The sequence below is a fragment of the Balaenoptera musculus genome, chromosome 20 (assembly GCF_009873245.2).
Source record: "Balaenoptera musculus isolate JJ_BM4_2016_0621 chromosome 20, mBalMus1.pri.v3, whole genome shotgun sequence".
Taxonomy (NCBI): domain Eukaryota; kingdom Metazoa; phylum Chordata; class Mammalia; order Artiodactyla; family Balaenopteridae; genus Balaenoptera; species Balaenoptera musculus.
Window position 1 is genome coordinate 58,227,621 of NC_045804.1, and position 22,865 is coordinate 58,250,485.

Consider the following 22,865-nt stretch of genomic DNA (forward strand, 5'->3'; position numbering starts at 1 on the left):
TCCTTCTCATTTAGGTCACCACAGAGCACTGAGTAGAGTTCCCTGTGCTGTACAGTAGGTTCCCATTAGTTATCTGTTTTATATATAACATCGATAGTATATACACATCCATCCCAACTCCCAATTCATCCCACCCACCCCTTTTCCCCTTGGTATCCATACGTTTGTTCTCTACGTCTGTGTCTCTATTTCCCCTTTGTAAATAAGATCGTCTATACCAATTTTTTCAGATTCCACATATATGCGTCAATATATGATATTTGTTTTTCTCTTTCTAACTGACTTCACTCTGTATGACAGTCTCTAGGTCCATCCATGTCTCTACAAATGACCCAATTTCGTTCCTGTTTATGGCCGAGTATACAGGAAATATATTTCTAAAAATACAAATACATATATATATAATGAGTTTATACATATATAATGAATTTGTGTGTGTATATATATATATATAATGAATTTGTGATATATATATAATGAATTTGTGTATATATATATATAATGAATGTGTGTGTATATATATATATATTATTTTATTTTATTATTTTCTTCCTGCCTCTGTCTGCGGAGAGAGCCTGGAAACAATGACACCCCCGTACTGAGGAGCACACCCAACACCAGCTCAGTCCTGGCTTCTAAACACCATCCCCCACTGAAAATACCATCTTCCACCCCTCAGAGACGCCTGGTGCCAGGGCTGCGGCAGAAGTCCTGGAAGAGCGTGAACGTGCCGTCAGAGAGATGGGAAGAGCTCAGAGAACGGTGGGGATGAGTCAAAAGGACAAGGGGACATCTCGAAGGGGGGTCCCACTGGCCAAATCCGGGACAATGTAAGCATCAAAATTAAATAATAATAGTAATAGATCATAATCCATTGACTAAAATCTGAAAGCATGATGTAACCCTATTGATATAAATGAAGGAAGAAAAACTCTTTTTTTTTTTTTTTTTGAAAAACTCTTTTTTTTTACAGAAAAAACCCAATCTGACTTCACGCTGATTCATCCAATACCCGTCCAACAACACAGGGCTCTTCCTCGCCTTCCCCTTCCAGGTCCAGGTCTCCCTCCTTCCCTGGAGAGAACCCTGGTTCCAAACAGCTTTGCTGTATTTAGTCGTTTATGGTGTTTCCCACGATACTCACACACCTGTCCCAGAATTACCACACTGATTCCACTGCCCATAGCAAACCTAAGCAAAGGTCAAGATTATTTGCAGTCCTTGTTGACCTTAGGATTGCCATCCCGCTGAAGGTGCCCGCTGTTTAAATCAGAAGAGGCACCTTCTGAACTGGGCTTTGATGGATGAATAGGAGTCTCCTGGGAAGAGAAAGGGGAAGAGAGCACCAGGCAGAGGGCCTTGCATGTGGAAAGGCTGGAGGACGAAATGGACATGTGGGGTGTCCCTCGGCTGTGGCTGGAGTCCGTGTTTGTTCAGACGGTAGGGGAGTAGCGAAGGATGAGTCTGGAGAGCTGGGGGTGGGGGTAGCGGCTTGGAAGGGCCCTGGTTGTCAGGCAAGGAGCTTGGGGTCGATGCAGCAGGCAGTGGGAAGTCACAGGAGGCATCGGAGCTTAGAAACTGTGGAGGAGACATCGGCAAATGCGGGGGGGTGGCTGGGACCGCAAGACACAGTGTCTGAGCTGGGGATGGCTTTGCAGCGTTTCTGCTCTGGATCCTCAGTTTTATCATCTGTAACGTGGGTGCAGGAGGAGGACCCACTCCCAGGGCTGCCCGGGGACTCCCTGGGGTCTGAGGTGGGGCTGCGGCTCACACCCCCTGTTCTGGGACATCTCTGCTTCCTGTTTCTCCTGTCAGGGGAAGTCTCAGTCTCAGCTTCAAAAGCACAAACACGCTCTCAAAACAAAGGAAGACGGTCCTCGACTGCAGAGGAAGCAGGAAGCTGCTGGCCCTGCTCAGAGCCCAGCTGCCGGGGCTCGGGGACAGCGGCATGGAGTCCGTGGCCCTGTACAGCTTCCAGGCCACAGAGAGCGACGAGCTGGCCTTCAACAAGGGGGACACACTCAAGGTAGGGTGGCCAGAGCCGGCTCAGCTGGCCTCGCATGGGATGGGGGGTGCTTAAAACCAGGGCCCGGACAGCCCCCTAAACAGAGTCCAGTCTCTGGAGGAAGACGGGCCCGGCTTCTCCAGTTATCGAGTCTGTGACTCTGGACAATCCACCTCCACCCTCTGAGCCTCAGTTTCCCCATTTGGGAAATGGGGAGATAGTTAGTGATCCCTCCTTTGGGGGCCATTGTGAGGATTCAAGGAGACATTAGCATAGTGCCTGGCAGGGGTTGATTCAACACCGTTTCCCAGGAAAGAATTTGAAAAGACAGCTGGGGAAAAAGAGAGAGGAAGAGGCAGAGACGGATGCAGAGAGACAGAGAGAGGGTCTTGGGAATTAAGTACACACACTAAGCTATCGGGGCTAAAACAACAATGATTAGGGGTCCAGACGAGCTTCCCTTCAGGCAAGAAAGGGGAAGATAAGCCTCAACACCGCTCAGGTCCCTTGTGTGGCCTCTTGAGGAACACACGCCTTCCGGGGCGACCCAGGCAGATGGGCTCCCGGGCTCTGTCTCTCGGGAAATGTCCCTGCTTACAAGTCTGCATCTGGAAGCAGAGCTCAGGGCCCTGATTTGGGAGGGGCCGTGCCACAAGTCGGGCGCTGGAGCTGCCACCAAGTCACACTCAGGAAGCCCCTGCCCTTCGCTGGGCCTCGGTCTCTGCACCGGCGCAGTGGGCATGAGGCTTCCAGTCTGAGCCGGGGCCCAGGAAGGGGCAGGGCCCCCAGGTGCTGACCCCGTACAGAGCCCCAGGTCCGAGCTCGGCGGTGCGCATCAACGTCCATTTAAGCTGCTGAGGCCCCATTTCACAGGTGACTAAATGGGGCACAGGCAGGCACCACAGCTTGCCTGGTGTGGAGTCAGAGGTGAACCCCTGTCCTTTGACTCTGGAACCTGTGTTCTGAACCCCGTGACACTGAACAGCTGGGCTAGGTCAGGAGGTGGACGGTTCCAAGAAGAACCGCATCTTTTTGAGGGTGTCCCCCTTCCTCTGTGCTGGGATGCCAGCCCTGGGCCACCCTGAGTGGCTGGTGGGGGGACCTGTGGACGTGTGGCCAGCTGGGGATGGGGCAGGCTTGACACCAGCACCATCTAGCACGAGACTCTTGAGATCCAGGTCTGTTTCAGAGGCCTCGTTTGCCAATCCGAGAGCAGTTTGGAGTCTCTAGTTCCAGACTTTGGGGCTTGAGAGGCAGTGGAACAGTGGGGAACTTGGAATGGGGTGACCGGTGGGTTCTACCTGAGGCTCAGAGGGATGAACCAGGGTGGAGGGAGTAGATCCGTGGGGTCCCCCAAGGCAAGTGTTGTAAAAACGGTGACATCCCCGCTTCCCTCCTGGATGCCTGCACTCACCCCTGCCCACCCAAGATTGGCCAAGTTTCCCACTAAGCTTTGATAGAGCGTTGGCCGACTCCTGCTGTGTTTGCTTCTAACCGAGGCTCCTGAGGGCAGGGACATAAAACAGTGCCCGGCACAGGGCAGGCCCTCAGCAAGACACGGGGGTGTCGAAGGAAGGAAGGAAGGAAGGATTGAAATATTAGCCGAGACCCCGGCTAAGACCCCAATGGGACTTGCTCCTTGTGTCCGTGGAGACCCAGGAGGGGACCTTTCAAGGAATGACAGGCCACCGGAGGGGCTGCCTTTTCCTTCCTTCATTCAACAAACCCTTGTCAAGCTCTCAAGCACCTGCTCAGCACCAGGCATTGTCCTAAGTGCTGAGGACACAGCAGTGGACAAAGCCCAGGCCCTGCCCTCCCGGAGCGGACATTCCAGAGGGTGAGTGCCGTCAGGAGGTGACAAATGGGTGGAAGAAATCACCTGGGGAGATGGAATGGAGAGGGTGGGTGGGAGGGAGGGGCAGGGTGACAGCGTTAGATGGGGGGGGGTGGCCAGGGCAGTCTCTCAAAAGAGATGACACCTGAGCTGAGATCTGAAGGACGAGCAGGACCCGGCCACGCAAAGAGCCGGGGGAGGGGAGTGGATGGAGAAAATGCAGCAGGCGGGGCTGGGGGCCGTGGGTGGGTCTGCAATGTGGACTCGCCCTAGCTACCTGCCCAGGGGTGGCACAAAATATCACACAGCCCCTAAGAATGCTCTTTGGGGAGGGGGGTGTTTAACGACGTAAAAATGCTCGTGAAGCAACGTTAAGTGGCAAAAAAGCAGAATGCAAAGGAACATGCACAGAGAGTCAACTGACCGATAATCAATAGATATTAGTTTTAGGGATGGGAAACTGACATTCATGCGTTGGATTTGTGCCTAGAAAAAAACACCAGAAAGAATGTCTTGAGGAGCTAGCGGTCAATCCTGGGAGGCATGCTGTGAGCAAGTCACGCTTCCTTGTTCGCACCTCTGCCTTTCCTCACAGGACAGAGATGGGCAAGTGATCCTTCCAGGGCCAGGCGTGGAGTTAGGGTCCTTCCTCTCACAGCTGTACAGGGGCCGGGTCAAAGCCTGCCTTGATTTAAGATTTTTCTTTTAATTTAAAAAAATATTAAAAACTTTTGGCCATGCTGCACGGCATGCAGGATCTTAGTTCCCCAACCAGGGCTCGAACCCGTGTCCCCTGCATTGGCAAGTGGACGCTTAACCACTGCACCACCAGGGAAGTTCCTAAATAGACTCTTTTCAGAACAGTTTGAAATTTACAGAAAAATCGAGAAGATGGTACAGAGGAATTCCAATCTGACACCCTGCTCCCCCTCCCCCCGCCCACACACACTCACACCACACCCTTGGTAACATTTTATATTATTAACCTGGTACATTTGTTACATTAATGGAGCAATATGGATACATTATGATTAACTAATGACCATATTCAGAAATTTTGATTAATTTTGATTTTTTAACATATTCCTTTAAAATATTCTTTATCTTGATCCCTGACTTTTTTGGAGCTCCCTTAAATTTTGTACCCAAAGTGCCTCCTCACCCATCTCAGACTAGCCCAGGGTCTGATTTCTGTAACCATGAAAATGTGGCTGCGATGTCGCCCTGTGTCCCCTCTCCCTCTCCCGGGCCGGGGACAGCGGGTGGGGCTGGTGGCTGAGCTCCACGACCTGTCCCTTCGTCCCTTCGTGAGCATGTTTCCTGCGCACTGGCTGTGGGCCGGCCCGGCCCGGCCCAGCAGTGACCGGCGGACATGCAGATCCCGGCCTCTGGGAGCCGGTAAGCTCTTCCAGTCTGAGCTCTGCTCTTAGACGAAAGCCCGGTGGCACGTGGACGCACTCTGGACAAGGGGCCCCAAATGTCACTTCCCTGGAACAAAGCCCCCCCTCGCCGATGGGCGGGCGTTTCTGGGTGCACAGGACCCTGCTGCGCCCCACTGGAGGAAAGGTGTGGGTGGTGGCTTCACCTCCACCTCCTCACACACAGCCTGGCCCCCAGGACCCAGACTCGGGGAGCCCACGGCCTCTTGGCATTTCCACGGCGATGGCCCGACCCAGCCACCCTGAGCTTCCCCACCTCCTCCCGCAGCTGTTCCGCAGCAGCTGGCGGTCACGACTGCCTGCCCGCGCTCAGGCCCAGAGCCTGGGGTTGTCTCGGCTGCTTCCTCTCTGTCTCGTGTATCCCGCCTGTCAGCCGCTCTGCCAAAACCTGCCCCAGACCTGACCACGTCTCAGCAGCCCCAGTCCGGGCCCCGTTCACCGCTCACCTGGGCCTGCTCCTCACGGCCCCCTTGTCCCCCCCCCCCAAGTCCCGGAGTACAAGACCTTCAGGCTCTCACCCTCCCCATTCAACTCACAGCACTGCCCCCCGCTCAACCGCAGACACAGGGGCCTCCTTTCTGCTCCAGGCACAGAGCTTGCTCCCACCTTAGGGCCTTTGCACTGTCTGTTCCCTCTGCCTTGGACACTGTTCCCCACATCTTCTCATGTCTCATTCCTTCCTCTAATTCGGGCCTCAGTTCATGTGCCACCTCCTCAGAGAGGCCTTTCTTGCCCACCCCCACCTGTCCCCTGTTGACAATCCCCCTGCCCCCAACCAGGCACCTTCCATCTATGTCATCCTGATGTATATTTTCAGACTACATAGCAGAACATTAAATTACCTTGTTTACTTGTGTCCTTCCTGTTTCTTGTCTGCCTCTGCCCACTAAAATGTGACCTCCTGCTTCCTGCTATATCACTGGGCTGGGCACAGCGCCTGGCACGCAGGAGGTGCTCCGTGGCCGCACTGGCCAGGGGACGGCGGCACAAGACAGCACCCAGGAGAAGGGCACTGCAGGGGCAAAGCAGGGGCAGGCCGAGGTGTGAGCTTCACCAGGGAGGGTCGGGGATTCCCATGTCTCAGAGGGTCTGGGGGCTTTGAACAATGTTAACAGCAAGAATTCAGCTAATACAACCAATCAGAACATTTCTGGGTCTTTCCTTGGAGTGGAGGTGACAGGAAAACAAAACCAAAACAAAACTGGGATAGATTAGATACGTCACATCCACATGTCCACGCAGGATTTTGCAGGTCACAAAACACTGCCATGTGCCATGTAGGCCGTAGATGTGCCCGTTTTACAGATGTGGAAACTGAGGCCAGGGCTGTGGAGAGAGTCAGAGGCAGGCAGAGTGGTCTAGAGCCCGAGGCTCCCAAGAATCTTCACTGAGTCTGTGACCTGCAGGCCCTAATTTTCTCATTAAGTTGGGGGAGTTTTTTGTTTTGTTTAGTTTTCAGCAAAAGTTATCCTGAGTCAGCCACCTGCTTCCGGCTGTCCCTGGGGACGCTGGTCTGGCCCAGACTGCAGGGGCAGGAAGGAGGGGCTCAAGGGACCTGGCAGACAGACGAGGGAGGAGCCAGGCCTGGGCCCAGGGGGCAAATCTCAGCTCCTCTTGGTAAAACCAAACCATCTGAGTTGCTGTCCCAGCCTTTGCTCCCATGGTGCTCCCTGCTTGGGCTGCTGATATGTGTCTGATTTTTTGTCGCAACCAATATCCCCACTGGGGTTGACCTGACGTGGGGACCTGTTCTGGGACTTAGAGGAGAGATGGCCCCCGGGTTGGGGTCCAGAGACAATGTGGGAGGAGGCATGGGGTGAAGACTGGGGTTGGGGGGCCCCGGTCCTAAGACCCCTGCCGTGTGGCCCTGCTCCCCTCCCCTGTCTGGGCCTGTGTCCTCCTCTGTGAAGTAGCCTTTGGTGAAGGCGGCCTCGGGGGCCGGTGTGAGAAGGGGTGACACATGGCGAGCCTGCCCAGGGAGTGGGGAGGGAGCCCAAGCGTCCTGCTGGCCGCCCTCCCCGCGGCCTCCGCCACCCGCCCGCCCGTAGCGGCACCCGCCCGCCCCGCCCAGGTTTCGGTTCCCCTCGGCCCACCTGCAAGGCGACGGGGAGTCTGCAACCCGAGCAGCCAGGCCTCGGCCTTGCACAGCCCAGAGGCCTCTCGTTTGCTCCCCGGTGTCTGAAGCCCCCGCCTGATCGTCACCCCTGAGCTCAGACGTGAAGCTTGTAAATGCGAGTGACCCCCGTGACCACCGCTTGGCGGGGCCTCTGCAAACCTACCCCCGACCCCTGGCTCCGTGCCTCGTATCAAATGCTGTGGGCCCCCCATGCTCAGGGCCACAGCTCAGGGACTGAGGGGCCCCGGATCTGTCCCCTAGCTCCCGGGGGTCTGGGTGGCACGACCTGAGAGTCCTGCCCCAGCTCCCCGCCCAAAGCTCAACCCACCAACCAAATTCTCCTCTGTGACCCCCGGACCGTGGAATCACCCTGCGACCTCGCTCCCCTCTGGGAAGTGGGCCCCAGGGCTGGTGTGGGCCTTCAGCAGGGGACAGCCGTCGCTACTAGGTGACCAGGTGACCGTGTCTCTCCCGCCCGCAGATTCTGAACATGGAAGACGACCAGAACTGGTACAAGGCCGAGCTCCGGGGTGCAGAGGGGTTCGTCCCCAAGAACTACATCCGCGTCAAGCCCCACCCGTGAGTGGCCGGCCCCACCCCCGCATGTCCGCAGGGCCCCCACCCCGGCCCTGAAGCCAAACGTCCACACCCAGCCTGACCCAGGCTGAGTTGAGCTGCCTGCAAGTCCTCAGCCCCGCCTCCCGCCATCTGTCTGGGGACCCCCGTCCCTTCCCCGAGCAGAGGTGGGGGACAGACATGTGGGGACTTGTCCCAAGTGGTGGCAGTCGGGGCCAGCCCAGGCCACGACACTGAGGACCTGGGACACCGGAGGGCATCCCGGTAGGAGCCCTGGAGAGGACAGGGCCCTGGGCGCTCAGCCGGCGGGGCCCCTGGCTGCTGTGTGGCCTCAGGCAGACCCCCGCTCTCTCTGTTCCTCAGTTTCCCTACCTGCAACACAAGGAGGGCCGAGGCTCCTCTAAGAGGCCGACTCAGCCCTGTGCCGGGGTGGGGAGTGAGGGGCCGTGGAGGGGCGGGAAGGAGGCAGACCTGTGGGCAGGGGAGCTGGACATGGGCCGAGCAGACTCTGGGACAGGGCAGAGCGGGAGTCACGAGGGGCCCAGGTGTCCTCGGGCTTGGGACCAGCTGGCCCAGGGAGGCCCCCGCGTCCGGCTTCCAACGCTGAAAGCCCTGTTCTCAGCCCCGGAACAGGCCTAAGTGGCCGAGAATCTGGGAAAAACCAACTGGATATTCATGGAGTGGTGGCTGAAGTAGCCCCAAGTCACAGTCGCTCACTCGGTCATTCGCCAGACACTGGCCACTGCCTGAGGGGACCCACCTGGGTGATGCTGGGGACACGTGATGAGATGCTGGGGTCAGAGCGGTCGTGTCCTGTGGGAGAGACAGGACATAAAGAAACTATGACAAGGGAAGGCAGTCCGCATCGAGATAATTAACCAGGGAGGGCTTCTCAGAAGAGGTGGCAACAAGTGAGGTTTTGAAGCATGTGTGTAGGAGTTAGCTAAGGAGAAAAAGAGAAGGGCATTCCTGGGAGCGCGAACAACGGGAACTCCTGGCAGTGGGACCGGCAGGAGGGCCTCAAACGCCCGGCGGAGGGTGGTGGGAGCCACGGAGGCATTTGAGCCAGGTGGGGAGTGGTACTCCTGCAGAGGTGAAGGCAGGTCAGGGCCCGTGTGTGGCTGTGGGGTGGAGGGGAGGGAGGTGCAGGGCCTGGAGGTCATTTCCTCTTTATCTGTCTTCAAGTTATTTCCAAAGCTGCCACCACCTCGGACTTCCTGTGTTGGGCAAGGGCCCGACCCACCCAGGTCCCCTGCCTGGTCTCCAGGTCCGCAGGGTCCCTCTGGGCTGTGTGACCTTGGGCAGGGCCTGTCCTCCGGCCTTAAAGACTTTCTGTCATAAAGGGAGAGAGACAGCGAGAACCTGGCCAGGGCCAGGCCAGCGGAGGACACGGGGGGAGCGGGAGCCTCCAGGTGGAGGCTGTGAGTCGGTGAAGGCCAGGAGGTTGGGAGGTGGGAGGCCGCTGAGAAGCCTACGCAGAGGCTTCTGTTTGCTCAGGAGGAAAGAAAAGCTGATAGATTTTGGGGCCACGCCTGTCGGGGCAATGCTGGTGGTTGAGGCAAGCCTCCACCAGGGCAGCTGGGAGCCATGGAGGGTTCCAGTGTCCGATGGCCCTGGGCTCCCTGGGGCTGGCTCTGGCCACTTGTGTCTGAGACAGAGTAGGGATGGGGGACAGGCCCCATGCCCACCTGCCTGAGGCCGTGCCCAGATGCATCCTTGGCTAACCTCAGCCCCTGCCCTGGCCCCGAAATAGCGGTGGGGAAAGTCCAGCTCTGTGCCTGACTCAGCCCGTTGGGCTCCAGGGTGTGGGTCGGGGGCAGAGCAGGGGTCCCAAGGGGCCTCGTGTCTACACCAGGCCACTCCTTCCCTGAGCTCCACCGTCACCTCCGCCTGCCCAGGGAGCCCGTGGAGGTGGGGGCGTGATGCAGACCAGCTGCTCCCAGAGCCTCTGGGCCTCATGGGCAGGGGTCACCAAGGCACCTGACACAACCACGTGGCCGGTGGGCGTTAAGAAGGGCTTCCTGGAGGAGGGCGCGGTCTGCTGGGCCTGGGAGGTAGAGTAGAAGTTTGCTGGGAGGGCCGCAGACAGGCTAATGGGTGACACATGGGAGGAGTTCACAGCAGCGGCCGTGAACACCTGCAGGCGGCAGCGCCCTCCTCCTCCCAAGGGCCCTGTGAGCTGGGTGTTCTCATCACGGCCTTGTGGGCAAGGAGGTGGCGGCACAGAGAGGTTGAGTGGCTTGTCCGGGGTCACGCAGCTGGCAAGAGGCAGGGTGAGCTTTGCCGCCAGTGCTGTGGGCCCCGGCTGTGCTCACTGGGAGGGGACGGGGGAACCGTAAGAGCAGCTGGGGGAGGGGGGTGGGCTGGGGGAGAGTCGGAGGCCAGAGACTGGCGGAGCAACTTTTGGGGATCCCTGCCCTTCCCTGGGCCTCAATTTCCACGTCATTACAATGGGGACTAATTGAGGCGTCCACGCGTGGAGCGAGCTGTGCTCTGGGACGTCGGGAGTGCTGTTCTCCCGCACTCTTTCCCCAGCCACCGAGGACCTGGTAGGGGCAGGGCGGGCGTCCTCGAGGCTGCTGTTGCAGAATCCTTTGAGGGTGACAGCCGCCCACACGCTGATGCCTCCTGTGGAGTTTTGTGGGTTCTTTGGAAACTCCCACGCAGGGCCCTGTTGGACCCCTGCTCCTGCGGCAGCACTGCACCTGGGTCCTGCTGGGGGCTCCCCGGAGGAGCACCCTTCCGGGGCCCCCTGAGCTCAGCCTCGCCTTCGAGGCCTCATCCGGGACTCCCAGACTCCAGAGACCCAGGCCGAGCTCTCGGAGGTTCCCTGGAGCCCCGCCTTCGGCCCCCACCTCCACTGCCTCCCCTCCACCCGCCCAGAGATGGGCCCAGGGTCCCCCCCATTTTGGGGGGCAGCGATGGGCTAGAACCTCACTTCTGGGTGGGGGGGGGGCTCTGAGACACCATGTCAGGACCAGGACTTTATTTCGGACTGGAAAGCGGGCAGAGAGGGAGCCGGTGGCACTGCCACTACTGGCGGCCCCGGGCGACGGGCTCTCCCTGTGGCCAGAACCCGGGAGCCGGCACCCGAGCTGAGCTGCGTGTTTGTCCTCCTCCCCTCAGTCATCACTTGAGAACATCCGGGGCCCAACCTGCCCCGCACACAGGCCAAGCACGTTAGTAAAAAGCCCTCGGAGGAACTGCAAGGGCTCACACGTGGCTGGCGGGTGGGGTTACCGGCAGGACCCGGTCTGTGTGCACCTGAGCCTCTGTGCTGGGCCTGGAGGGCTCACTGTCAACATCCTGATACAACAGGAAAAGTTCTGCCTCACATCCGCCCGGGGCCACGCTCAGACTCAGGAAGCTCGGTTGAAGGAGGGAAGGGAAATTGTACAGGGAAGGGAGGCTCCGGCGGCCCTCAGCACCAAGGTCCCACCGTGAGACTCCACCTGCTCTGGGCCTCAGTTCCCCCACCCGAACCATTAAGGGACTGGGCTCAAATCCGGGGACCGAGAAGCCAGCCAGAGACCACCTGGACCCTCCGAGGGTGGGCGAGCCCCAAAGAGCACAGTGGGCAGGGCTGGAAGAGAAGCTGAATCCCAGCCTCTCACCCCTAGGCCCTGCCAGACTCTCAGCATTTACAAGGCACCTTCTGTATACCCAGTTCTGTTTGGTCAGAGAGAAAAGGGACTTGAACCTGTGAGAAAAAGTCCAGGTGGCCTCAGTTTGTGCATCTGTGAAACGGGTACAGGGAGAGACCCTTCCTCACCAGATCAAAGCTGCTATTTTTTTTGGGGGGGGGGGTCATCTTTTAAAATATTTTTTTACTTTTAAGAATCTGAAATGGAAAAGCCCAGCTGGGGTTGGCTGGGTTGGGGTTCACCGAGGTGTGTGTTTGCCTGGTGTGGTGGGAAATGCTTGGGCTCAGGAGCCAGAATGCTGGGACTGGGCCCAACTCCTGCCTTTCACAGTGCATGACCTTGGGTGCGTGACCTTGGGTGCATGACCTTGGCCTCTCTGGGTAAAGTGGGTGCCGTCGTATTTCCTGTGTCTCGGGACTGCGGTGAGGACCTGGCAGCGTTGGGTGCCTGGCATAGGGGCAGGGTAACCTGGCCTCCCCCGCCCTCACCTGCCCCCTCTCTGCAGGTGGTACTCGGGCAGGATTTCCCGGCAGCTGGCAGAAGAAATTCTGATGAAGCGGAACCACCCGGGAGCCTTCCTGATCCGGGAGAGCGAGAGCTCCCCAGGGGAGTTCTCTGTCTCTGTGAAGTGAGTTCTGACCCGGGGTGTGTGGAGGAGGGTGGCCAGGGACAGGCCTGCAGGGTGTGGAGGGAACAACAGATGCCTGGAAGCAGGCGCCCCTCTGGGGGTCGGGGATGATGCAGATCCCAGGGTGTGGCCCGGAGCTGGAGGATTCCACGCAGCTTGGGCTGGCTGCGAGGCCTCAAGCGCCGGGCCTAAGGGTCGGCCATTGTTCCATGAGCAGCAAGTCACCAGGGGAGGTTGATGTGGTGGGACTTGGGGTGGGAGAGCAGCAGGGCACCCAGGGCAGGTGTCCAGGATGTGCTCCGGACAGGGTTCCCCTGTGTGCTACATAGTTGACAGGATGGACCCTGGCGCCAGGCTGCTTGGGTTCAGATTCTGGCTCTGCCATTTCCTGACTGTGTGACTTTGGGCAAGTCCCTTAACCTCTCTGTGCCTGTTTCCTCACATGTAAAATGGGTTATTGCAAAGAACATATGAGTCATTCTATTTAGAGCCATTAGAGTAGTGGCTGGCACGGAAGCAGGGTGGCAGCCTCTGGGCAGCTCAGAACCCAATCCCAAAGGTCACAATCGGGCAGTGGAGGAATCCAGGCTGGAAGGAAGGGGCAGGAACCGGGGTCGGGGGTGAAGCGGTCAGGGCCCCAGCTGGTCTCTGTCCTTCCTACTCCCAGCGCCTGGAACAGTAGGATCTAGGTGCAGCAATTCAAGGAATTGTCACTGAGCTACATGCCACGTGCCAGGCTGTTCTAGGGACTTGGGAAATGACAGTGAAAAAAAAAACAAAGTCGCTGCCCTTTGGGGTTTATGTCTTAGTGGGGGAGACAGACTGAACAAATGAAAAAAGGAGACAAATGAATATAGCAGGAGCCAGTGGGCAGGGATCTAAACCTGGCAGTGGAAGCCGCCTGGGGCCCGGGAGTGGGGATCCGGGAGGAGAGGCTTCCAGGCAGAGGGAACAGAAATTGCAAAGGCCCTGGGGTGGGAATGCGCCTGGGGTGAGTGGGGCAGAGCCAGCAACGGGGGGTCACAGCCAGAGAGATGGGCCTGACAGGTCCCGTATGGGAAACCCCAGGGCAACAGGGCCCTGCAGAGGGTCCCGAGCAGGGGAGATGGGTTTGACGCCTCTGGCTGGGGGGCGGGGGGAGGCCCTGGGAGGAGCCGGGCGGAGCTGATGGCGCTGGGACTGGGGTGGGGAGGCGGCGTGGGTCTGTGAAGCGGGACCACCGGCAGCACCACCGTCGGGTCGCTGTGGGCACTGGCGCGGCGAGGCTGCCGGCCGGCAGGAAGGGGCGGGGTGCGCTCGGGGCAGCGTGGCCTCTGGGAAGCAGTGGCTGCTCGGGGTGCTGTGTGGCCCCGCTCGCGTGTCCCCTTTCCTGGAACTGGAATGCTTCACAGCCAGTGGCTGGCTAATTTTCTAAAGGATAAATGAACACAGGGTGGCTTTGATGGGTAAGGTGGGGGAAGTCCAGAGCCGGGCTCAGGGGGATCCCCACAAGGCAGCCACGGACTGGGGGGGTGGGGGGGGGAGGGGGAGGGCTCCTGGCTCCAACCAGGCTGGGCCTGTAGGCTCCTGGCTGCAGAAACGTATCCCAGGGGAGGCCTTGCCCGTCCTTTCTGTGAAGAGCTCGTGGTGTGTGGTCAGCACACCGGAGCCCTGGGAGGTGGGCGTCTCCCCTTCCGGGCCAGGAGGCACCCCGTTGGGGGGACCACCAAGGTCAGGAGGGCTGCTGGGGGTGGGTGATCCCGCATCCCGGGGGTCACAGCTCTCACCCGCTCCTCTCCAAGCTTTGTCATCAGCCATGGCTTTTCTCACTTCCGTTTCCCCTGGGAACAGGCTGCCATCCCGACCGACGGCAATGGCTCTCCTCCTCTTTGAGCCCCTCTTCCTCCATCTTAAAAATGGGGGCGCTGCTAGTGGGGGCGGTGGGAGACACCAGTTCATGGCCCTGACCTCCCACCCCGATGGTTGATGGTCGTGGGCGTCTGGAGCCCCTAGCTCACCCCTCCCTCCACAGCCCAGCGGGTCGCCCACAGAAGCAGGAAGTGGCGGTTTTCCCTGTGCCGGATCCCAGGGCCTGGCATCTCTTGGGAATGGTGCCAGCCGGGCGGGCTGTTCTGGCCTCTAGTGGCTCCTGGATTCAGCTCCAAAGCCCAAGGTCACCCAGCATGGCCAGCGAGCCGATCCCATGGCCTGAACGTCCGTCCACCATGGGTGCCCCGGCGCCCTGCCCTCTCCTGGCGTCTCCCTGAGCGTGCAGCCCCGCCGCGCCCCGCACAGGGTCAGCCCAGCCAGCTCAACCCGTGTATATGTGTGTGTGTGTGTGTGTGTGTGTGTGCGCGTGCGTGTGTGCAGGACAGGGGAAGAGTCCCCGAGGGAGTGGGGGCCCGGGGTCTCCACGATGCCTGACTGAGGGAAGTTCAGTGGCAGCAGACACTCCACAGGGTGGAGGAAGTGACATCTGAGCTGGGCCCTGAAGCATGAGTAGGAGTTTGGTGCACAAAGAGGGGAGAGGGGATGCCAGGCCCAGGGAACAGCATGTGCAAAGACCCAGAGGTGGGGCGGAGAGAGGTGGGCTTGGACAGCAAGGCATTTGTCTGACCAGGAGGGGAGACAGGCAGTTCTGGGGAGCCAGCTCCAATGCTACCTTGGGAAGGGGTCTGGGAGTGTCCCTCTGAGAAACCCCAGCACATGCCCCCTCCCCCCCACACCCCAGGCATCCTGGCCAAGCCCCCTCCCCCAGCTCAGAACCGGAACCTTGGGCCCCAGGGCTGTGGTGTGCACACAGGACCACCAGGTGGCGCCCTCCAGCCTCGGTTTCGTCCCCCAGGGCCGGGACCGTGTCCTGCCCCGACTCTGATCCATCGTCTCTTAGGGGGGCCTTTCAGGGCCCTTGGAGGACCACTGGGCAGGGATCAGAGCAGGAAACAGACTCAGGGCAGCTAGGAGGGGGGCTTCTGAGCAAGAATCTCAGCTCTGGTACTTCTCCTGTATAACCCTGGGCAAGGTACCCCAGCCTGTTTCCTCGTCTGTAAAATGAACATCTACGTAAGGTGCTTAGCGTGATGCTGGCCCACAGTGAGTCCTCCCCAAATGCCAGCTATGTAATCATCATCATGTTGACCCTCCCAGGGCCACACCGTGCCTCCTGGCCCACGCCCCAGGGTCCCGGGCTCTTAGAGAAGGGCCAGTGGCCACACGGGGGCGGGGAGCCCAGCTCTCGTCCTGGCCTTGCCCTGGACCTGCTGCGTAACCTCAGCAGATTCCGTCCCGCTCGGCTGTAACATCCTCATCTGCCACGTGGAGATAGTAGCCCTGGAGATCATGAAGTCCAGTGACCCGATGGCCACCCTTCTGGGTGACGGTCACGCAGATCTGTGTGTGAGAGCATTTCTGTCCTCACTGGCTGTGCTCCTGGGGACTCTGACCCCGTATGCGTGGCATCTCCTGCACGCTCATGCCAAGCCTCATAAAGCTGTCAGAGGTGGGGTTTACGGGCCTTGTTCTGCCTCACGGAGTGATGGTGGCCACGGCTGGCTGCCCTTTACGAGTTTACAGGGGGCTGTCCCCCTCCACCTCTGGGAGCATGTCTGAGCTGGTGGCCAGTGGGCCGGGGCAGGGGCGCACCGCCTGGGCTGTGTTACTTCTGCCCCACACTCTGCTCCAGGCTGCTGTGGGCTTCTTTGTCAGAAATGATGGTTTGCTCCCAAGTGAGATGTTTTACTTCTTTTCAGGCCAGGGGTGCCCTGGAGTCAATGGTGTGTTTGCTCTGCTGCCCTGGTCGCTGAGCCCCTACTGTGCGCCAGGCCCTGTGCCTGGTGCTGGGGATTCAACCACCAACAAATCGGACGAAGCTCCCTGTCCTTTAGGCACTCACGTTCTACTGGGGTGACTGACAATTTTATACATGTATGTATGTATGTATGTATGTGTATATATATAATTTTCTAAACGATTAGTAAAATATATAAAATCTTTGAAGATGATAAAGGCTCTTGGGAAAATGAAGCAGGAAAGAATGGGGGGGGCACAACTTTATGCCCTCAAAGACAGGGAGGAAGTGACCCTGGAAGCCCAGTGTGCAGGTAAGGAAACTAAAGCTCAGAGACGTGCAGTAACTTGCCCAAGGTCACACAGCCAGAAACAGTGGAGCTAGAGCCCACTGACCCTCTGTGACCTGAAAGACCAGGTCTAGCCTTCCACTCTTCTTCCCTGAGGCCTAAAGACCCAGGAGGAGTCTGTCTCCACTGGCAGTCCCAAGGTCAGTTGGAATCTATCTCATGTCGGTTGCTGGACAGGGAATCCACCCCCTCCCTTTTCACAGACGGGAAAACTGAGTCTAGAGAAGGGCCATGCCTAACGGAGATCATCCAGCGGGCAGTTAGCACCCTGGCCTCCACCCGGGGGTCCACAGGCCCTGATTGGGGATGGGGGGTGGGGTGCTGGGGCTCCTGACCTTACCCCAGCCTTGTTTATCCTCCCTGGGCTGCCACTGTCACCTCTGCTGCTGCCGCCACCAAGCCAGAAAAACCTGCTGGGCAGGACCGGTGGCTGCTAGCATCAGGCCTTTCATCCTTGGGGTCTTCTGACAGCCCAGGGGCCAGGCCCAGCCCTCACCCCCCTGGGTAGGTGGACATGGGGGTCACACATAGAGACAAACACACCCATGGCGGCTCAGAGAGGGATGTACACGTCCGGTCCCTCCCACAGAGCAGGGAGGGACACACGCACACACCCCAGGCTCTGCCCACTGTGGTGCACCAGCTGCAGGTGCCCCCTCTTCTGGCCGCACCCGGGCCAGCCCACCGCCCCGTGCCCAGGTCTGCCCTTCTCTCCAGCTCAGGAGGGCTCACCCCACAGGGCCGTCCCTCCTCGCTCAGGGGCCATCTGGACTCAGACTCGGGCCTGGGGAGGCGGGAGACAGGCTGGCTAGGAGAGAGAGAGAGACTGCCCAAGTGCTGGGTCCTCAGGCCTGTCACATGGAGGCGGGTCACTGGTCAGGCCAGGGGCTGGCGCAGCAGGACGGCCACACCCGCTCACAGATGCAGCAGCCCAGCTGGGCCCCGCTCTCCCACCACGAGCCACGCACTGGCTTGGGGGCTGGACTACGAGAGCGTCCCAGGTTTGAGAATCTGCCGATTGTCAGGCTGCAAGGTTCTAGACCTCCTGGGTCCCTTGCCCCCTTCCCAGGTCTCGCCCCCTGACCTGGGTGTGATCAGGGAATGCTCCGTTCCGGGTGACCCTCTGGGTAAGATAAGCTTTTGAAGATAAACTTCAAACACCAAAGTGTTCAGGGTTGTGCTCATTTGGGGCTGAGATCTTTTCAAGCCTCCCACACTCTCGTCCGCCTCTTACCCAGAGGATGGGGGCCGCCCGCACCCCGGGCTTCTTCTCGGGGCCGGCACGGAGTCAGGGCCTTCTGCCTCCCAGAATACGGTCCAGGGACCGGAAGAACCCTGAGCCCGCCGGAACAGGGCACTAGGGAGACCCAGGCTCGGGGGCGGCCTCAAGGGCCGAGGCTGCAGCAGGCCAGACGGGGCGGGAGGCGCCTGCCTGCCCGTCCTCCTCCCATCCCGGGACACGGACACGCACACCCCACAGCCGACAGCGTGGCGGCCTAGTCACCTGGGAACAATGCCTGCTGACGGCACACGAGCGGCTTTGTCTCGGGCTGGGGATGATGGCTGTGCCTGGTCACAGAGTCTCAGGCCTTCTCTGGCCTCAGTTCTGTGGATGGAGCTTGCTGCCCTGAGAGTGGACGCGTGTTAGAGGGGCTGGGACCACAGCTCAGAGCCGGGAGGGGAGGGTCCAGGAAAAGTGCAGCCCGTGAGCACTGACCCCTCGGGCCATGCTGCCTCGCCCCTGAGCCCAGCCTCTCCCGACTGGGCTAGAGCTGGGCCGCCTCCCGTCTCCCTGCCTTTGGGTGTCTGTGAGCAGCGGGTTACAGGCAGGCTGTACAAGGGGCCGAGGAACCCAAGGAGTCCCCGGACTCTGACTGAGGGCATCTGAGGCAGCTCGCAGAGGTTGGGCCATTTTACGCGGGCCTTGAAGCATGAGTAGGAGTTTGATTCAAGAAGAATTTGGAAGAAATAGTGTATGCAGAAGCCTGGAGGCATGCTTGAAAGTGGAGAGAGAGGTTCTGTGTGGTTTGGATCCTTGACTTGGGCAGGGTGGGAGGATTCCCCCCCTCCTCCCATCCCAGACACACACACAGAACAGAAGGTATTTACCTGGAACAAATCTCTCTCTATCTTAAATCTTGCATCTTAACCTTTAACAAGGCAGCACACCAGCCCCAGGGCTGATAGGTGGAGGAAGTGAGCCACAGGCAGGGATGGGCAACTGGGGGGATGGACACCATACTCCTGTCCACACCCTAGAAACACTTGGACTGTGGGCCTGCAGGAACTCAGGCTGCCCCAAGCCTGCACAGCCCGTCCTGGCCTGGAACGTGCCGCGTGTTCCAGGCAGGTCCCTCTGCCCTGCTGGCCAGTCTGGCAGATGCAGGCTATCCCTTCCGCTGGGCTGGAAGGCACTTGGTGGTGGTGGGTTGCAAGGCTGGGCAAAGGCTGGGAGAGGAGGCATCAGAGAGTATTTGAAGGAAGTGAGGTTGGACGTGTCATCAGAGCCAGAACTGGAGACTGAGGTGTTAAGATTTTGCCCTGAGGGCAATGGGGAGCCATAGAAGGTTCTTGAGGTGGGAGTGGATGTGGGGCAGGGAAGGACAGGAAGCATCCCACAGGCCTGAGCTCCTCTCACACCGGCAGGATGGTCTTAGGACTCACCCCTCAAGGGACTGTAAGGGCTGGGAGGGGACGAGGTGGGGGAGGGAGAGGAGTGTTGAGGCTGGGGGACGTTGGAGAGAAGAGATGCTGTCTGACCACCTCTCAGAGGAACCATTTAATGTTGCCAGTACACGAGCACTTCCCCAGAAGGGAGGTATTATGAGGAAACGGAGGTTCAGAGAAGTTAAGTGATTTGCTTAAAGTCACACAGCAAGAAAGTGGCCTGGTCCAAGGCCCACATCCTTTACTCCACACTCCACTGCCAGGTGGGGACTCACCGCGTCTTTCACGGAGCCGGTCAATGGGGCCTGGGACCCCCCCTCCCCACCTCCTCTCCTGACTCCAAGCCTCACCTGGAGAGCAAAAGGCCTGGTTCCGGGGGGCAGGGATGGGGGGAGGGCCCAGCCGCCGTGGGCCCCTCTGAGGTGGTCTGTGTCCTCCCCCCTAGCTACGGGGACCAGGTGCAGCATTTCAAGGTGCTGCGTGAGGCCTCGGGGAAGTACTACCTGTGGGAGGAGAAGTTCAACTCTCTGAATGAGCTGGTCGCCTTCTACCGGACCAGCACCATCGCCAAGAAGCGGCAGGTCTTCCTGCGGGACGAGGAGCCCCTGGACAAGGTGGGTGAGTGGGGCGGGCGGGCGAGGGGGCCTCTCCGCAGGGGCCCGACGCCCCCTTCCCACATGGCAGGAGGTGGGTCCAGCCCCGCTTCTAAAATTCTGTCCTGGGCATTGCAGGAGACAAGCAGGGCTGGGAAAGGGGAGGCGGGGAAGGAAGGGAAGGAGCAGGTGGAAACTCCCCGGGCAAACTGAGCCAGCCCGTTCTCAGCCAGGAGCAGTGCGGGCGCCCGGCAGGTGCTCAGTGGTTGTTTGTTGAATGAGTGAAGGTACTGACACCAGCTGAGCCTCCTGGGAGCCTCCTGGTCCCCACGTACAGGTAGGACACTGAGGCTCAGGGAGTGACGTGACTACCCGAGGCCACCTGCCGGGTGGGGTCCGCGCGGGCTTCTGCTCCGGAGGAGTCGGCCTGGGGTGGGGCGCGGGGCAGCGTGAGCGCTCGTGGGCAAGGTCCTGGCCGGGTGGAGCGGGGTCCGGCCGCCCCTGGTCCTCATAGTAACAGCGATTTGCCAGCCAGCTCTTTCGTCCAGGGGCCCCGGGGACCAGCTCTCACTCTCATTAGGATGACGACACCAGCCAGTGCGCTTATTGGCCCCTACGTGCTGTTTTGCTTGGGAGGGGGTGTCGGCAAGGCCTGGGGCTGGAGGTCGGGACCCTGGACAGCCCAGTGAGCTTGAGCTCTGCAGAGGACGGGGAGCACGGCCGTGGCCAGGGCCTGGGGAGGGGCTGCCGGGCTGCGGCTCCAGTCCTGCCCGTTCCTAGACTCCGCCGCCTCGCCGTGTGTGGCCTTAGGGCCGGGTCATCCCTCACCTGGGCCTCAGTTTCCTCTCGGTCCAGTAGGGTGAACCCTGGGATCTGATATGTCGGGGAGTAAACAGTGTCTCAGGAGGAGCCCCTGCCCCTGCCACGCACCCTCCGTCCCATCAGCGCACTCGGCCTGCCCCTGGGGGCCGGGCCGGCTCTGAGCTCAGTCTCAGGGACTCTTCGCCCCAGTCCCCACTGGGCCTGCCTCTCAGACCTCCATCCCCTCCCGTCGCTGCCTGGGCCAGCTCTGCCCTTGGAGAGTGTGAGGGGCCAGGATGGAGCTGGGGGCCGCCGGAGGGCTCCCCAACACCCACCGCCTCGCTCTGGCCTGGCCCTGGGGTCACCGGCCCTGCAGGGCGACTCCAGAGCTGGCTCAGTCCCCTGGGACCCACGCCCCCTCTTCCTTCCTGGGCAGAGAACCGCTAATTAGCCTGTCCGTGATCCTATGGCCCGTGCCGGATAAGATTCCGCAGGCTTGGGGCAGAGAGCCTGGTGGGCAGGCAGGGCCGGGGCGCTGGGTGTGATCCTCATGGCGCCAGGCTCACGTGCCAGCAGGGGGCCCTCGTCCAGCTGCCATCCGAAGGGGGGTGGGTGGGCAGGGAACCAAGTCCCCCAGAGGGCAGGGGCTCACCCAAGGTCACCCTGGGGCATAGATGAGACTGGAACCAGGCCTGAGAGAGGGAAGCAGTGTAAAGTGACATCCTTGCCCTCGAAGCCTGGCCAAGGGCAACAGCAGTGAACTGCTCGTAGCTACGCGTCACTTTATAGTTTATAAGGCCTGTTCCTGTGGTTCTAGGGCCTGGGGTCAGAAGTTACCATGGCTGCTGCAGAGTCAGGAAAGAGACCCCGAGGCGGGCAGGGACCTAACCAAAGTCCCATGCTGAGGCCCAGGACTCAGGTCCCTTGACCACTGGCCCTGTGGTCCCGACTGGGCCGCCAGGACACTGGCTGTGCCCTGTGTAGACACAGGGTCTGTGCCGCAGACATGCAGGGGCGGGCAGCAGGAGGCCCACGGGTGGGGTGGCCATCGTCTGGACCTGGATACAGAGCTGAGTTCAACCCCAATTCTGCCCGAAAGACCCCTCTCCACCTGTGGGAAATCGCTTATCTTGGGGCCTCCGTGGGGACAGCCCGGCAGGGGCTCCTGAGGAGCCCCACTGACGGCTCCCTCTCCTCGCAGCCGCCCCGGGCCTGCTTTGCCCAGGCCCAGTTTGACTTCTCAGCCCAGGACCCCTCCCAGCTCAGCTTCCGCCGTGGTGACATCATCGAGGTCCTGGAGCGCCTTGACCCCTGCTGGTGGCGAGGCCGTCTCTGTGGGCGCATCGGCTTCTTCCCGCGGAGCTACGTCCAGCCGGTGCACCTGTGACCCAAGTGGGCCCAGGGGCAGAGCCAGTGGACCGGCCATCCACCGGGCACTGAGGTCCAGAGAGAGGACACGGGCACCCCCAGCCCAGGGCCTTGGACTGGAACGTGGGCCTCCTGACCGTCCGGCCGGCCTCCTGTGCTTCATGTCAACTGGGACGGGCCCAGCGCCCCGGAAAGACCGCCGCATTCAGGGCCCGTAGGCTAGGGGAGCTCCGGGGCCTCCGCCGGCCTCTTCCCATCGGCTATCAGCTGTGTGATGTCACAGGGTGGCCGGCAGGGCCCGCCCACTCCAAACACCAATGGCACCACCCCCAGGGAGGGCTGAGGACCCCTGGGTTCCACCCGCTGGGGGCTCAAGCCAAGGAACCACGGGCTGAGTGGGTGACCACCCGCTGGGCCTGCCCTCCCCTCCATCCAAAAGCCCCAAAGGCTGGCTACTGGGGAGGTGGCCAGGGCCCCGCACACCTGTGCCTGGACTTGCTGGACAGACTCGGAGACTTTGGGCTCCACCTGGGATCCAACGCCCCTGCCCACCACAGACACTTCGGGGGAGGCTGGAGGCCCTGAGGGAGGGCGGGCAAGGGTGCACGGAACGGAGGCTGCTGCTCTTCCGCTGGCCCCACGGGACGGACGAGCTCTGAGGGGCCAGCCCTGGACGTGGCCACCTGGGAGACATAGCTGCACCTGCCCTTACTCGTTCAGGCCCAGGTTCTGCCCAGACCAGGGCCTCGGGAAGCGTGGGGGACTACAGGCCAGGTGGGGAGTTGGGGCCAGAGCTGGGCTCTGAGGGCCAGCGGCATCCAGAACGGGGCGGGCAGCCTCGGTGGAGCCCCAGCTTGAGGAAAGGCAGGGTGTCCACGGGGAAGGTGCCGTCAGCGCGGTCCTAAGCAGGGCAGCCTGGGGCCCTTGGGGAGCAGGCAGACTGAGGGGGCTCGGAAAGGGCTTTGAATGCCAGGCCGGTGGTGGAGGGGCGGTGAGCAGGGAGAGGGGAGCAGGTGGGATGGGGGTGGAGCCAAGGGAGGGGGCGGTGAGGGGCTCCCTCTGCCCAGCGCTGGCCCGAG

At 60.4% G+C, this 22,865-nt stretch overlaps 1 protein-coding gene across 2 annotated transcripts; it reads left to right on the forward strand.

Annotated features, from left to right (window-relative positions):
* Positions 1 to 1,884: 1,884 nt before the first annotated feature.
* Positions 1,885 to 22,783, forward strand: LOC118887520 (GRB2 related adaptor protein). 2 transcript variants are annotated; one of them, XM_036838386.1, is made up of 5 exons: positions 1,885 to 2,026; positions 7,876 to 7,973; positions 12,120 to 12,242; positions 19,470 to 19,638; positions 21,620 to 22,783. In XM_036838386.1, the coding sequence occupies exons 1-5, from the start codon at positions 1,949 to 1,951 to the stop codon at positions 21,803 to 21,805; spliced, it is 654 nt and encodes a 217-aa protein (XP_036694281.1). In that variant the 5' UTR covers positions 1,885 to 1,948; the 3' UTR covers positions 21,806 to 22,783. The 2 variants fall into 2 exon arrangements, with proteins under 2 accessions (XP_036694281.1, XP_036694282.1); XM_036838387.1 differs by lacking the exon at positions 12,120 to 12,242.
* The last annotated feature ends 82 nt before the right edge of the window (positions 22,784 to 22,865 follow it).

Bases quoted from the DNA above. Each gene is read 5' to 3' on its own strand.
- LOC118887520 (XM_036838386.1), top strand. From the start codon at position 1,949: ATGGAGTCCGTGGCCCTGTACAGCTTCCAGGCCACAGAGAGCGACGAG. The intron at 2,027-7,875 runs GTAGGGTGGCCA...TCCCGCCCGCAG, and splicing joins ACAAGGGGGACACACTCAAG to ATTCTGAACATGGAAGACGA. The intron at 7,974-12,119 runs GTGAGTGGCCGG...CCCTCTCTGCAG, and splicing joins ATCCGCGTCAAGCCCCACCC to GTGGTACTCGGGCAGGATTT.